Source organism: Corvus brachyrhynchos, unplaced genomic scaffold, assembly GCF_000691975.1.
Source record: "Corvus brachyrhynchos isolate BGI_N302 unplaced genomic scaffold, ASM69197v1 scaffold597, whole genome shotgun sequence".
Taxonomy (NCBI): Eukaryota; Metazoa; Chordata; class Aves; order Passeriformes; family Corvidae; genus Corvus; species Corvus brachyrhynchos.
In genome coordinates this window covers 1,299,679-1,314,139 of record NW_008239000.1, presented here as the reverse complement: position 1 = coordinate 1,314,139, position 14,461 = coordinate 1,299,679, and the positions used below count along the sequence as shown (strand labels likewise).

The window sequence follows — 14,461 nt, the reverse complement described above, 5'->3', positions numbered from 1 at the left end:
AAGCTTTATTTCTAGAAAATGCATAAAAATGCAAGTTCTGATGAAAGGAATGATGTCATTTTAGCCATTTGCTGCGCCACCTGCTCTGTCCTAATACTGATGAAAACAACATGTTGGCCCTGAAATGTCCCAGCCCAAGGTTCGAGGCTTGGACAGGGGTGTGCCATGGTCTCCTGATGTGACCAGGTATTCCCAGCTCCCTTTCTTAGTTCTCTGTACAATTATTGCTGCTGCTCCGAGATGGTAAACCCAAACACTCAACTCATGCAAAATGCATCGTCTGTAAGAGGAATGCAGCAATTAAGCCAAAGATTAGCTTGTTCACCACTGACGCTCACAAATTCCTCATTATCACTTATGTTAATTACTTTAGAAATTACCTTAATTGCCTCTCCGGTGCTACAGTAATTGCTTCTGCCTTGTAAACCAGATGTAACAAACACTGCATGTTAGTGTTCACGTAGGCTTAGTTACAGGAGGCTGTGAAACCCTCCCAGCAAACAGCAAGGACCTGTCTGAGGAATTTTACAGCTCTTAAACCTGCGGGGAGTGGGGATTTATTTTAGTTTCCCAGCTGCTGGGGAGTATTTCTACCTTTTGGTCTGTTTGCAAGACAAAGGGCTCTGAAGCCAAAATTAAATTATTAGCTTAGAAACCAAGGGTTGTGTGCCTCTGGGGCTCGCAAAACACACCATTTTTAAAAAGGCACTTGCAACGTTTTTCACTTGGTGTAAATATGATGGGTTTTATGAGGGGATGGTGTATTTGCCAGTATGTATTTACAGACATGTTTGTGTCATTTTTAAAACCCGGAATCACAAGACACAAGTGGAGAAACCCCAGAGAACTGCCACGTGATCTTTCCAGGAACGTGATGAGGAATACCTGGAATTGGAAGGAGTCACTCTCTACTTCAGCTCCAGAGTGCCTGTACCACACGATGCCATCACTGATGTCCTGCTGGGTGAAGGAGGTGGTGGGTGAGGCTGCTCTTCCATCAGGTAAAAGCTGCCAGGAGTCTGCCGGGCCGTCTGCTGGCATCGGGACCAGCAGCACCACTTCCCCTGGGAAAGCGAAGAGGAACTTGGGAGAACACAGGGAGCAAGAGGTGCCTTTGCACCGACTAAGGAGCAGCCAAGGCAAATGCCCGCCCAGCCAGAGCTTTTTTCCATGCAGTGTTAAGTGACAGAAATACTAGCAGAGTTCCCAAAAGCCATCAGCAGACCTTGAGACATCCCAGCGACATTGGGAAATCTTGTTAATTAATTCCATTAAACGGGTTGATAATTCTGCTGACTGGTAATTAATCATTCTGTTATGTGAAACATCCATCATAAGTTCTCCCATTTCATTTCCCCAAACCACCCTTGAAAAGCTGGAGCAACAAAAAGAGTAATTCAGCAAGATGAAATATCACACTTCCATCCGATCATTGAACTCTGGGCTAAAATTCCTTTATCGGTGCCCTAATTACACTCCAAATCTTACAGTTTTGCTCATGGGAGTTCCCCTAAAAAGCTAAAAATCAAATTATATCTTTTCTACAGGTAGGATTATCTTTCCCATTAGTCACAGACTAAGTTAGGCAGATAAGCCCTCCTGGATTCAGGACCAATTCTCCACATTTCTCTCTCTCTTATTTTTTCCCTCCCTTTCTGCAAAACAGTATTTTAGATAAAATTTTGGAGATCATTGACTTCTGCTGCTTCTTCCTCACCTGCAGCTACAAACCTGTTTATATTACTGCAATTAATCACAGTAGAGATAATTATGGTGATACAAACGCAGGATTATAAATTTTAGTTAGGCTTAGGCAGCAGGAGACAAGCTCCTCAGGGAAAAATTCCTGTTTTCATGTAAATGCTTATTAAAAACGAGAAGACAGACCTTCATCTGCAGAAAACTAAAGGGGGAATACAAATTAATTACTTCTCTTCTAAACTGCAAAACTCACATAATCTCTGCTTCCATCAGGTGCTGGCATCTGTTATGGAAACCAGCCTGTCCTCACAGCAAAAGGAAAAAAAAAGCATGGATGTTGCTAGAGGGATCCTCTAATTTTCTCCAGCACAGCAAATTAAATGTGGTGTCATTTCTTAGAAGTGCAAAATATGTTATTCGAAGACACGGTTTTCATGAAGAAAATAGTGATGCTGAGTAGGAAAAAACCATTTTTCTCTTCTTCCATATTTCCTTTCCCTCCACATGACACCTTCTCTTTTTCATCCCATTTTTCTCCATTTATCGCTCAGTCTCAAATCCCAGAACCCTCCACACTCCCCCTTACCCTGTGCCCAGAAGATCCTCCCTAAGCACGGGGTTGCTGGTGAAAGTCACTGCTCTGAGAGCTGAGCTCAGAACCTCTCAAAAGGAATTTGGGGACACTAACTATCTACAGATCCAAACATCACCAAATATTCCTGTTTCTGCTGGCAACCCCTTCCTCTGGGACAAATTAAATCAAACGTCAGGGAATGTAGGGAACTCTTCAAGGCAAACATTTCCTCAGCAGTTTGTAGAGGTAGATATTACTCTGTGCTCCGCAAACTAGACCTTCACTGTGGAGGATTATCTTTTGGCAGTAAGATTCTGCTCTCTCAGGGCTGTAAATACGCCAGGATTCCACTACCACTGGAGAAACACAGATGATCAGGAAGGGCAAAAGTGCTTTGTTATTTTGTATGCCCGTTAGAAGTGGAAAAAGATGAGGTTAGCAGCACTTACCCAGCGTGCCATTCTAAGGAAATATTCCCCCAAATGCTACTGGTTGTGCACAACACACCATGGAAGGGTGCTGCTCTTTGCCAGCAGAGCTCCAGAGGGATTTACCGTGTCTGGGCTGGTCCTTGGTGATGGTGTAGGTGATGTCGGAGTCCCGGGCACCGGGCAGCTCGGCGTGCAGGATTGTCTTGGAGATCTGGAGCATGCCTCCCTGGGGCACCCAGACCATGGAGTTGGTCACCAGCCGAGGGCTCCTGTCGCTCTGCAGGCAGGGGGACAGCAGGAAAAGGCCGACGGGAACGTCAGCAATGCTGCTCTGATGGAAACAGACTTTCAAGAGAAAAGGATCAAGGAGAGTATTCTGGGATTTCTTATGCATTCCATCCTGGTTGTCTGCTTGAAGAAATGGTTGTGGATCCTTCATCTGTATCCCTCAGGCCCAATTCCCAGCCTGTAGGACTGATCTTGTCCTCTAATTTCTAATTTCCTGCTGCTGACCCTAAACCTTCCTGACCTGAGTCTCCCTCCAAAATTTAGTCTTTTACCACCATCCTCATTCTCTCTGAGCATCCACCAGCCTTTTGCTATTTGGTGGGTTTCCTAACCTTCAAACTATTCCTGTGGCTTTTTTTTTCTTTCAAATGAATATTTATCCAATATTAATTTAAGCTTCCTGAAATGTGGTTGTCAGGACTGGATTGCAGTAGTGGTTTCACTACAGTTTCCATTGATTTCAGCAACACTACTCTGGCATTCAAGGATTACATCAGCCCTCTTTGGCTCTAATTTGCTCTGTTGGACGGGTCACCAAAATCCCTGTGACCTCTTCTATGCCATGGTTCTTTCTTATAACCCCAGCTGCTGTAAATGGGACTTCTTTGCTGGATTTCTGCACATTCACCTAGAAACTGGCTGTGGCTGCAGGTCACCTTGACCTGTGTGATCAGTCAAAATCCTGACTACTCCATCTAAGGGATCACCTTCCTCCTCATTTACTACTCTGCATAATCAGTCCCCAAACTGATAAATGACTCATTGCTGTGTTCTTCTGGATCTCTGTCACAGAGACAGGGGAGAGAGCTAAAAAGATATTTGTGGAAAGGAATCACATTAAAGGATGATTTCCCACCTCCTTTTTGACATGTCTGCTGTGCACCCACCTAATTTGTACTCCACTTACACTGTGGCTTTGTTACAAACATGGAAACCTTCAGCTTTTAGGTCACTAAATGACTGAATGTTCCTTCACTGGCCACATCAAACCCATCCAGCACGTTGTAATACCATTCCCACATGGCTTTGATGCTGCTTGTTAATAAGAACAGACTCATGAGACAACCCTTTTTGCTTGGTAATCTATTTTAAAATTACATTTAACATGAATGAATTCCCAGCCCAGGAAAAGTGTTTTCAGACAGCCCAGGGAGGCTCACAAACTCCCCGGTCCGTGCGTCAGCTACCTGCTCCCAGGTAGGGCAGGGTCATCTGCCTTGCAAATACCTTGGAGACCTCTTTTAGCTGGATCTCTAGAGGTCTGGGGTGGCCCTAAAATAAGCATCTTTTGCCCTTTTTTCTGTGTTCCCCCTGGCCTCTCAGAAAAGACAGGCTTCCATGTCTCTGTTCATACTGCAACAGTTCCAGCAAAGGGCCTGCATGGGAAAAGCAGCCATTAGCAACCAAAGGGACTGGAAAAAGCCCTAAAAGCTGCTCTGCTCTCACCTCTGTCACCACCTCCCTTCTTCTCTGTAGTCAAGTGCTGCACAGAGAAACGTGGAATGATACGGAGACACAAGGAAGCACAAAACAGGATAATAAAAGAAACTACTCTCAGCAATTCACCCTCACTGGCATTTACAAGAACCTGCTTAATCAAGAGTGGTGAAAAAAAAAAGGTGTTACAAACAACACAGAGTGGTGTCCAAGCATTTTCACACTCCTTCTGATCCTATTCAGGCTCCTTAGGGCCATGGAAGCGATCTGGGTGAAGAAACCACAGGCAGGGTTCCTCTTATTCCAGGAGTGTAATGACAGCACCAGCCTTGAAAGCAATCCCTTTTTCATCCCCAGACTGCTGTGTGAGTCGTGGCACTAATTAACATTAATTACTACTGTAGCTTTAGGAGAACCTGCAGGGTCCAAAAGGGATCAGTGCCTCTTGTGCTGAACTCCACAGAGGCACGGAGTGCTCGCAAAGCTCCCTTCACATTTTCTTGCCCAAGGTGCTGTGAAAGACATCTAACACAGCAGAGAGGACGAAAGAGGGGCAACGTCATCTCCTCCTAACTCCTTTCCAAGGGGCAGAACTCGAAGGCACTGTGTCAGATCTCTACATAAAAGACTGCCAACTGTGGCCTTCCCTACTGACAGCTCTAACGACAGCTCTACTTTTTGTTACTCTTTCACATTAATAAGGGATGAAGACATTTTCAGCTCTTTCTCCTTCTGTTTTGTTACAGTTTATTACCTTTCATCAAATAACTACGGACTTTAAATCGTCAAAGCTGCACAACTTCAGCTGTTGCAAACCAAAAATTCGGGTCACCTCCAAAACCCAATCAATCCACTACTTTCTCCTGTCGGTAACTCAGCATTAGTGACACCTCAGGGACAGAGTGGTACTTCTCCACACTCCCAATCTGCCTGCCAGGGTTCACGTGCCAGCGCATACCTTGGGAGCAATCCTGATGTGGAGCAGGACGTTCTGGAAGTGGTACCCGTCGCTCACTTGCAGCAGAGCCGTGTCCTGCCGGCTATCGGAGCCATCGTGGGCGTAGCGCAGCCGCCCGCCCGCCAGGTCAGCCAGGCGGAAGGTGCCGGAGTCCCCAGGGGGCCCGAGCAGCTTCCCGTGGCGTGGAGGCTCCAAAACCATCAGCACCACGTCCTGAGGATTGTCACTGTCCCCCACGCCAAGCACCAGCTCCGATATCATCCCGGTTTCCCCCCTGCCAACAAGGAGGGGCTCGTTCCTGAACACGTACGGGGCCTGAAACACAAAACCAGCTCTGAGGTGTTTGCTGAACCTGGGAGACTGGATCATGATTAAGGGCTGGAATTAAAAGTTTGGGGATAAGGACATCAGCTCATTTCATCCCTGAAAATCTCCTATTTCTTAGCAGCAGAGAATCACTCTCCACACCTTTTCCCCCGGTGGGCAGATCTAACAATATTTAGCATTTAAAATGAATTAGTCACATGAAAAGAAGATGCTCATGCCACATTAGGCTTAGAAAAGGCAAAAACTTAGGACCTTTATATAGAAAGCATCTGACTCTAGCTGATCTTCATTAGCCTTTGGAGATGACAGCAAAACTGGGTGTCTTCATCATCAGTATTTATTTCATTTCCAACACTCCCCACAGCCTTATTCAAGTTATACCAAAGATCTGCTAGAGGCCATATTTCTGCTGGTTTAAATTAGTTCTCCAGTTCTTTGTCATCAAGAAAGTTTCAATCTGCAGTCTCCATTGATCCCAATAAACATCATTTGCCACGGGTAATGCACTGCCCCAGGAGGGAGGCGATCCCGCAGAGACAAAGTCAAAGCCCTGGGAACATTCATCAGGGAGCCGCTGCTGCCACCTCACCTGTGCACGACTTCCCTGGGTTATTAGGGATCGACAGGCAAAATTCCTATCATTAAACCCCACTTATGTATTCTGGGGCAGTGACTGCAGCTCTTACTTAGGTGAACGTCCTACTGAGGTAAACGAGAGATTAGGCTGAGCCAAGATCTCAGCACCAGCCAGAATCAATATACACATGGATCAAAACCCACAGTTTGTCTTAGTCTAAAGGACAAACTAGAGCACTTCTAATTTCCAGAAGTTATGGGAATGACTAATATGGAATATAAATGACTCGTGGTGAGGATGGAGGCTAAGCCAGGCTTGGAGGCAGGAAGGAGCCAGCACTGAAAGAGTTCTGTCAAGTCATTCGGTGCCCCTCTGAGGATGTAAATGGGCTTTAAGAGTAGCAGATTCTCTTTTGCACTTCAAGGTCTCTATTTGTAAGGATATGTCAAGTAGCCCCAACTTCTGACTGAGCTTTCCACACTGGAAAAAGCTCAGTGCAAGCTGCAAAGCCTCCCTGGAGACCTGGCCCCCATTAAGGTGTCTGTACCCCTCTGGGGTGAGACCAATGTACTGTGCCCCAGACTTTAAACAACAGTAATACAGGAGACACAGACACTTGGCAAGAAGCAGTGAGAAGTTTTAAGAGACACACTTGAAATAGCTCATGCTGATTTAATTCCCAGCTGTCCTAGAACAGAGCATTGAACTTGAGTGTCAAAGCTTCCCTGCCATTGGGATCAATCCTGGCCCAATTGCCCCGCAGCAAGAGGCTGAACTGGAGCATCAGCAGATCCAAAGGATAATTGGAGCAGCAGGGACTCCTTAGCTCTCGCTGATAATTGCTCTATGATTGCACAGCTGCAACTCCCTGCACAAGCAAAATGACACAGGCCAACTTCTCCAGTCAATTCCCCAAGTCCCTTTCCTCCATCTGACTCTTGGCTGCCGCCCCTAAGGGAGAGTTGAGTGCAGTTTGCCTGATCTGAACACCTGCTCAAGTTCTGCCCAGCTCCTGTGATATCCCTGCAAGAAACAAGGGCTCCAAATGGTACAAAATTTGGGGTTGTTTCCAGGCTTTGTTACGTTACCTGTGTTGAGAATGCTTGAATGTTGATCACCTCAGAGTGGGAGAATGACCCTTGATCACTGACCTTCAAGGAAAACTGTCCTTTCCTAAACAGGTCCCCAGCAAGCCAAAATACAGGATAATATAAATTAATGAAGTGCTCTTCCAGGACTCGATAATGACAAGCATATTATATATTCAGCAGAAATGACTAGCTCAGTGACAGAAGCTTTAGCTCAAGTTTTCTTCAATTATGTTTTTATAGTATTTTTTCTTGAAGATTCACAACAGTCACAACAGGTAATAAAACACCTTTAGCTGTGTAATATATATATATATGTATACCCTCATCTCCCTTTAAGTAATGTTATCTACATTGGATGGCATCTCCAAGATAAAGTGCCAATTCTAAATGTCAGCCACTTGCCGCTAAAGAAAAATGTCACTTATCTGGCTTCAGGACTTGCCAGGATTTTTCCTTCCCATTTACTTTTCAGTGATGCCACCCAAACACTTTGAAGTTTTAAGTAACAGTATAAATAATAAATAGAGTAATATTCAGTAATAAAGTAGCTTTGTTTCTCAAGAGAAGACGCTGACATTTCAGGGTGGCTACCAGGCAGACTAAAAAAAAAAAGCAGGATATAGGAACATACGCCTGAAGTCTGGTGAACACCAGCTAACCCTTGGCATCAGGACACCCTGAAAGTCTTCTTTAGATCTTATTTAGATCAAAGACCTCCCTGATTTATGCAGCCAGAAATTTAGAACAATTCCACCAATGTCACTCTAGTGCCAAGGCTTTATGGTGATGCAAATCAGGAGTGGAATGGCTGGCTTATTGCCTGGCTGCAGGAACAATCTGCTTCCTTGCTACATCCTTGCAGTGTGAGCTGTGCCAGCTACTAATCACCACTAATTATTCCAGGGTACTAACAGAGCTCATACTGGAGGCAAACAAGGAATGGCTGAAGGCAAACTCTGCCAGAGAGCACAGCAGTGACATCACTTGAGCCTCTACCTAACAGTATAAAGAAATTGTGCTAAGAATCAGACTAATATGCCAGTTTTATCTCTCAGCTGAGTATCCTCAAGATGGAACAGATTCCTGCACCCCAAAAGTACAACAGGTTTGGGAGCTGGGTCACAGTGACCTCTTCTACCATGAACGGAGAAGTTTTGCACCACCAGTTACACTGTGGTACAGCGTTAAGTATGTTGGTAGTTGATTTAGCAGCAGTGGGAAGCATGCTTCCCTGTAGGAATGCTTCCAAGGAAGAAGGAAACACCTGTTCTCAAGATACAAGAATTTTTTTGTGAGGCAAGAGCTCAGAAAAAAGCTTCCCTCCAGTCACCTGGGCTCCTCTTTGCCGTGCATGAAGCGGACCCTCCTCTCCCGCACGTCCCTGCAGCTGAAGGCGGCGCCCCCCCCGCCCCGCCCAGCAGCAGCCCCAGCCGGCCAGTGGAGGGAATGCTGTCCACATGGAACAGCAGCCGGCCCGAGGCACCGGCCGGATCACACACGCCCAGCAAGGACAGGTCTAGGGGCTGCACCCCGCCAATGCCCACCGTGAGGGTGCTGCTCACACGGGAGCTCAAGGGATGCCTGCTGGCTGAAGGGAAAGAAGGGAGAAGTGTTACGGCAGGAATCACCATGGGCTGTGTTGGCATCATGCTTGTCACCACTATTTTTTGGGTGCCCTGCTCATTCCTGACCCAGGTGGACTGCAATCCATCCCAATCCCCACGATGACTTTGGCAAATCACTTCCCACCTTGATTTCCCCATCACAGAATTGAAAGCCGGCACACTCTGGCTTGTCCTGCAGAGAGTCTAGTCAATAGTCATTTAGAATAAAGAAAGGATAAGTAACAACTAAACTTGATTCAAGAAGGGATTTCCCCAAGATATTTTGTCACTGGTTTTACACTGATGATAAATGATGCTGCTGCAAACATGTGCCTGCACACCTAACCAGGTACCTTCACTTAGAAAGCCATGTATATGCACATCTTATGAAACCAAAACGTTGGAGAAAAAGAGCTGCTGGCTTTCAACAGCCACCACGAAACTGCACAGAACTGAATTCCAAAAATGTGACTGAATGAACACGTCTCCTGGCTTTAAAATCCGCTGCTAGGAGCCTGTCAGCTCGGCCACTTTATCTTGAGAGACACTCACCTTCTTCACACTCTCTGGTCCGTGTATTGCCATAGAAACCCTGGCCACAGGCAGAAACACAGATCTTATTCCTCAGAAACGTGGTGCTGTCACAGAGGTGGCAGAGGCTGCCACTGTCACACTCCAGGCATCCGGGAGGACAAGCTGCATGGGGTGGAAAGCACAGCCCCACTGAGGCACTGCAAAACCAACGCGGCCACTGGTGTGCAGAGCTGTCCCCGGGGTCAGAGCAGAAGCACCACTCTGTGTGTCTTACCTACCTGACAAAAAGAGTCAAAATGAGGGGCAAAGTGTTGAGATAAGAGTTGGTAAGAAGTTCCTTCCTCATTTGACCATGGTCCCTGCACCAAGCTCGCTGTGCTTACCTGTGCACTTGCGCTGTGCCTCGTCTGCATAGTATCTCTGCCCACATTTGGGAACACAAAGACTGCCCAGGAGGAAAAACGGGGCTGGGCAAAGGCTGCACTTGTCTGCTTGGTGGCACTGAAGGCAGGGTTGATCACACCCTAAAGAGACACATGCAAAGAGTTCAGCTCGACAGCTCTTGGGAGACAAGCAGGGCAACACGTTGGAAGTAATGCTCCATAAAAACTCACTCTGGCACGTGTCTGATTCCCGGAAAAAAGCTGGAGGGCACTCTTCCACACAAGCTCCTTCATGGAGAACGTGGCCCTCCATGCACTGCAGGCAGTCAGTCCTTTGGGGACCTTTGCAGGCATTACAGCTCCAGTCACACTCTGGAAGAAAACAAAAATCAGTTCAGGGCAGCCCTTTCTGGGGTGCTCACCCTGCACAAGGGCTTAGCACCTGGGATCTACAAGCTGTGGGAATATATCACTTATTGCCATTATGGAACACTCTGCTGGGGAGTTCTGGAAATTTTTCAAGTCACGTGTCTTTTAAATCACTCCAAACTGCTGTTTCTGCAGCCATTCAGTGATGCAGGATTTAATAAGACAGAGAGAGAGACAGGTATGTACAGGAGGCCAGATAAACACCCTAAAAGAGACTTATCCTGGCAAGCTCACTCGTTATCAGCTGACCCGTGACTAAACGAATTGCTGGACCTGACCCCTGAAAACTTTGCTGGCTCAGTTACAAAATCATTTACAAGAGAGCGATCTGCAATAATCTTGTTCCACTGAAAGGCTCAAGTATGTGACAGCAGGCTGCCCAAAAAGAGAAAAAAACTGCAGAAACCTTGCAAGCAACCTGTCACTGAACAATTTCCCCCTTCCTACAGCCTTTTTAAGGCAGGCCACCTGCACAGCTCCCGCTGCCATGGAACGGATTCTTAGCCAAGGCACTTGTATTTATTTCTTATTTATTTCTTTTTTTTCCTTTCCTTTTTTTTTTTTCCCCTTGAAACCAGCAATGTATTTTTCACCTCTGCAAGTCTTGCTGGAAAAATCCAGGTAATACTGCTGAGCACAGCTCTCGTACTGGCACTCCCCAAAGAGCAGGACCTTGGCTGGATCTCTGCACGATGTGCAGCCGGCAGCCGAGTCGCAGCTCCAGCACTGGCTGCCGCAAGCTGTGGAAAGACAAGGGAAATCAGTGTCATTCCCGATGCACCAGCTGACTGCACAAGTCAAAATGGTGTTGTCCTGCAGCCTTGCTACTCCTCTTGTCCTCTGTGGGGACTTCAGAGTTTTTGCTTGTTATGTTCCTTTTCACATTCTCCAAAATGTAGAGTCTCTTTCCATTTGGAACAGGCTGGAATGTCCCCTCACGCTGCTTCTTACTCTCCTCAGGCCACGGTAAAACATTGACCCTGAGTCCAAATCCCCAAATAAGAGCTCTCCCTGTCCCTGTTTTCTTATTTCCTTGATGCAACCTGCGTTTCATATGACTTTTGACCCGGAAACACACAAATTTGGAGAGCACAGTAGACTGCTGCAATCCTTGGTGGGACCAAAGGCCCATTTAATTTCCCTTAGCGTTTCCACCTTTTTATCTGCACACAGCGTGAAATTCTGGAGCTGCAGGGAGCAACAAAGGTGCCAGGAAAAAAATAAGTCAGGGATTTACTAAATCTAGGATCAAAGTCCTAGAGTTGACTATTTCAACTCACCTCGTTGATGTCCAGGAACTAAACTTTGCAGGAGGCCGTACTAACAGTTTGGGTCATAAATACTGACATGTTTATTCAAAACACAGTTTTATAACCAAAAAACCCCTCCAAATATCAAAGTAAATGTGAAAATACCCACGTTGCTCTCACTGAAGCAAGAACCCAGTGTTTTTCAAAAGAGTTACTTGCTTTAGCTCCTCTATAAAATGTCACAGAAGGTCTGTATTTTATTGATGTACAAATGATTTCTAGCAAAATGTTTACCTGAAGAATCTAGCAGCTGCTCTTAGGTGCTCTGCTGCCACTCTGGCTTTACTTCCCTTAAGAATACTACATGAAAAAACTACTTTTTAGAAGTGCTCCAAAGAACCATCTATTAAAAATACAGTAAAACATGAGGTCTAAATCCATGGAAATCAGGCTACCCATGGAGCCATGCCAGGAGAGTAAGCAAAAACTGTATCTGGAAGCAAACCTGTCTGCTTGTTTTATCAGTGTGACTCCCTATCTGCACTTTTAAGCCCATGAAGGACTCGTTAAGCTTCTCACTGTTCCTGGGCCAGGATGTCATTGAGTTTAAAAATATCTCCTGGAGCCCATACGTGCACTCAGCATCTCTCTGAACCTCATTCCAACCCCGAGTTCCTCAAAAGTGCAAAGAGACTAAAATAAATGTTGAAGAGAGACCAGATTTTCTCAGCCTAACAGCCAACCTCCAATTAAACAATCTTCATGCCCTCCAAGTGGCAGTTTCCCAGCAGCCTGGGACAATCTGTATCTCCATGGCTTATCGGCAGCACTTGAAAAGGCACAAGTGACACTTGGAATGACAAAAATCCAACACACTCAGCCTTGAGCCTCCTGCCCCAAGGATTACAAACACTTCTTAAAAAGCCATTTGCAATAAGGAGATTAGAGTAGCTGAATTGGCTTGCAAAAAAATAAAAATCTATTTGCAGTTGAGCCCCTGAACCAAATTCGGGAATGGTGCAGGCCCCAGGAACATTCCAGGTCTACCTTGATATCCCGAGGCAGGGGCTATCTACAGGAAAGCTTTCATTAGAAAGGGCCATGTCAATTAGGAAGGGAGATATTCTGGTGCAGCAAGCAATAAGAGAATCCATACTGCAGGAAAAAAACCTGAGTATTTTGTAGAGCTTGTAGCAAACTAGCCAGGACAGCAAGAATCCCATTTTTTTTAACTCCTATTTTTTATTACTTTCCTTTTTTCATTATTATTGAGTAGCCTTTTTTTTTTTTCTCTCTCAACAGAAGAGTGGTGCAAATCCTTCCAATTATTTCCTTGAACCTATGTGTCTCCATTTCTGCTGATCAGATGGAAATAATAGTTTCAAGAGAACCATTTCAACAAAAGGCAGGTAAAGCTGACAACTGCATCAGTTTCCTCCTACAGGACCTCACCAGTGACAAAACAGGGTCTAGGTAGGATGACACTGATACCTGGACTCACAGTGCAACAGAGTTATTTTATAAATCAGAGAATTTAAATCAGGGTAATGCAGGACATCACTAATCTGAGTGTTTGGGTTCACAGTGACCAAAGCCCTTAAGCATTCACTCATTTTTAGGTGTGTGTATTATAGCAGGACGATTCAAGCAGGGCTTTTTCCTGGTTTTTATATCTTTAGGCCATACCACTTTGCATTTTGGAACATCAAGCCAAATAATTATGAGAGGAATAACCCAGGGCCAGAGTGAACACAGAATAATAAAGGAAAGGAAAGGACCTGAGAGATTCACAAAGGATAGCAGGGGTAGGATAAAACATAACTTAGCACCAGATCAATTCCACCAGATCATTAGGATCAGCTCAGGTCTGTCAGGCCTGTGCCTACCAAGCTTCCCCAGCTTGTTTCTCCTGGGGTTTCACATGAGGAGAAATGCACATAAATGCTACAGTGCAGTTTTCCATGGCATGTGCTGGCAGGTAGTGCAGTGAGGAGGGGGTTTGCCTCAGTTAGGATTGATTAAAACTGGTCTCAACTTGCCAAGTTTTCCTAAAGTCCAGAATCCATCACAGGGAAACCTACACAAATGCCCCTGCAGATTTTTACAGCAGGACACAAAGCCTCTTGTCTTTGAGGTCAATAACAAAACTGCAACTGTTTTCAAATTTCAACCATGCTGTAGGCTCTGCTCCTGAGGCAGCTCATCACCTCTGTCAACTCACATCGCGTTTTTAGGCACTTGAAACCTTTCTTTTCCAGGCAACAGGAACAGTGAGCAAAGGAACAAGAAAAGACATGTTGGTAAATGCCTTGTGGAAAGGAGAGATGGCTGGGGGAGAGGCACTCACGTCTGCAGGTCTGCCTGTCATCCCTGTAGTATCCCGGGGAACAGAGCGGAGCACACGCGCCCGTGTGGGACAGAACCAGGCTGGTGTTGCAGGAAGAGCAGGAGAAGGGACCCTCGGCAGTGCAGGTTTTACATGAAGGGTGGCACCCTGCAGGGACAGCAAAAACCAGTGTTTCTGTTCAAGGAAAAGCACGTCTCAGGGCAAGTTCCACAAGCTTCAGCAGAAATGCTCTCCGAGACGGAGAGTAGGGATGGTGAGCACCAGAAGTTCCTGCCAAGTCTAAGCCCTCAGTGGAGCACAGTGCCTCCTGCACAAGAAAGGATCCTCTCCTTTCTTTCTCTTTTTACCCTCTTCTCTTCAACCTTCCGCTCTCCTTAAGAAAAGCTCTTAGAGGGTCTGGCCAGGACCTGTCTAACAGAAGAGTGAGAAAAGGGCAAGTATGTCCCTCCCTCTCACGCTTTCTCTCACCTAGCTTCAGGTCAGATCCTCTTTGTCTGTGTAGGAACCATTTAGTGCTTTTCTGACAGTTC

The 14,461-nt window shown here is 45.9% G+C and overlaps 1 protein-coding gene across 1 annotated transcript in view; it reads right to left on the bottom strand.

The window, feature by feature from the left end:
• FRAS1 (Fraser extracellular matrix complex subunit 1) overlaps nt 1–14,461 on the bottom strand; it is a gene marked incomplete at its 3' end in the record, with an annotated part of 113,990 nt that overhangs the window by 29,245 nt on the left and 70,284 nt on the right. Inside the window, 11 exon segments of the mRNA XM_017738949.1 lie at nt 886–1,064; nt 2,830–2,983; nt 5,390–5,704; nt 7,382–7,466; nt 8,715–8,793; nt 8,796–8,972; nt 9,541–9,684; nt 9,906–10,046; nt 10,137–10,277; nt 10,928–11,074; nt 13,932–14,078. Of these exon segments, the coding sequence (XP_017594438.1) occupies nt 886–1,064; nt 2,830–2,983; nt 5,390–5,704; nt 7,382–7,466; nt 8,715–8,793; nt 8,796–8,972; nt 9,541–9,684; nt 9,906–10,046; nt 10,137–10,277; nt 10,928–11,074; nt 13,932–14,078 (1,709 nt within the window).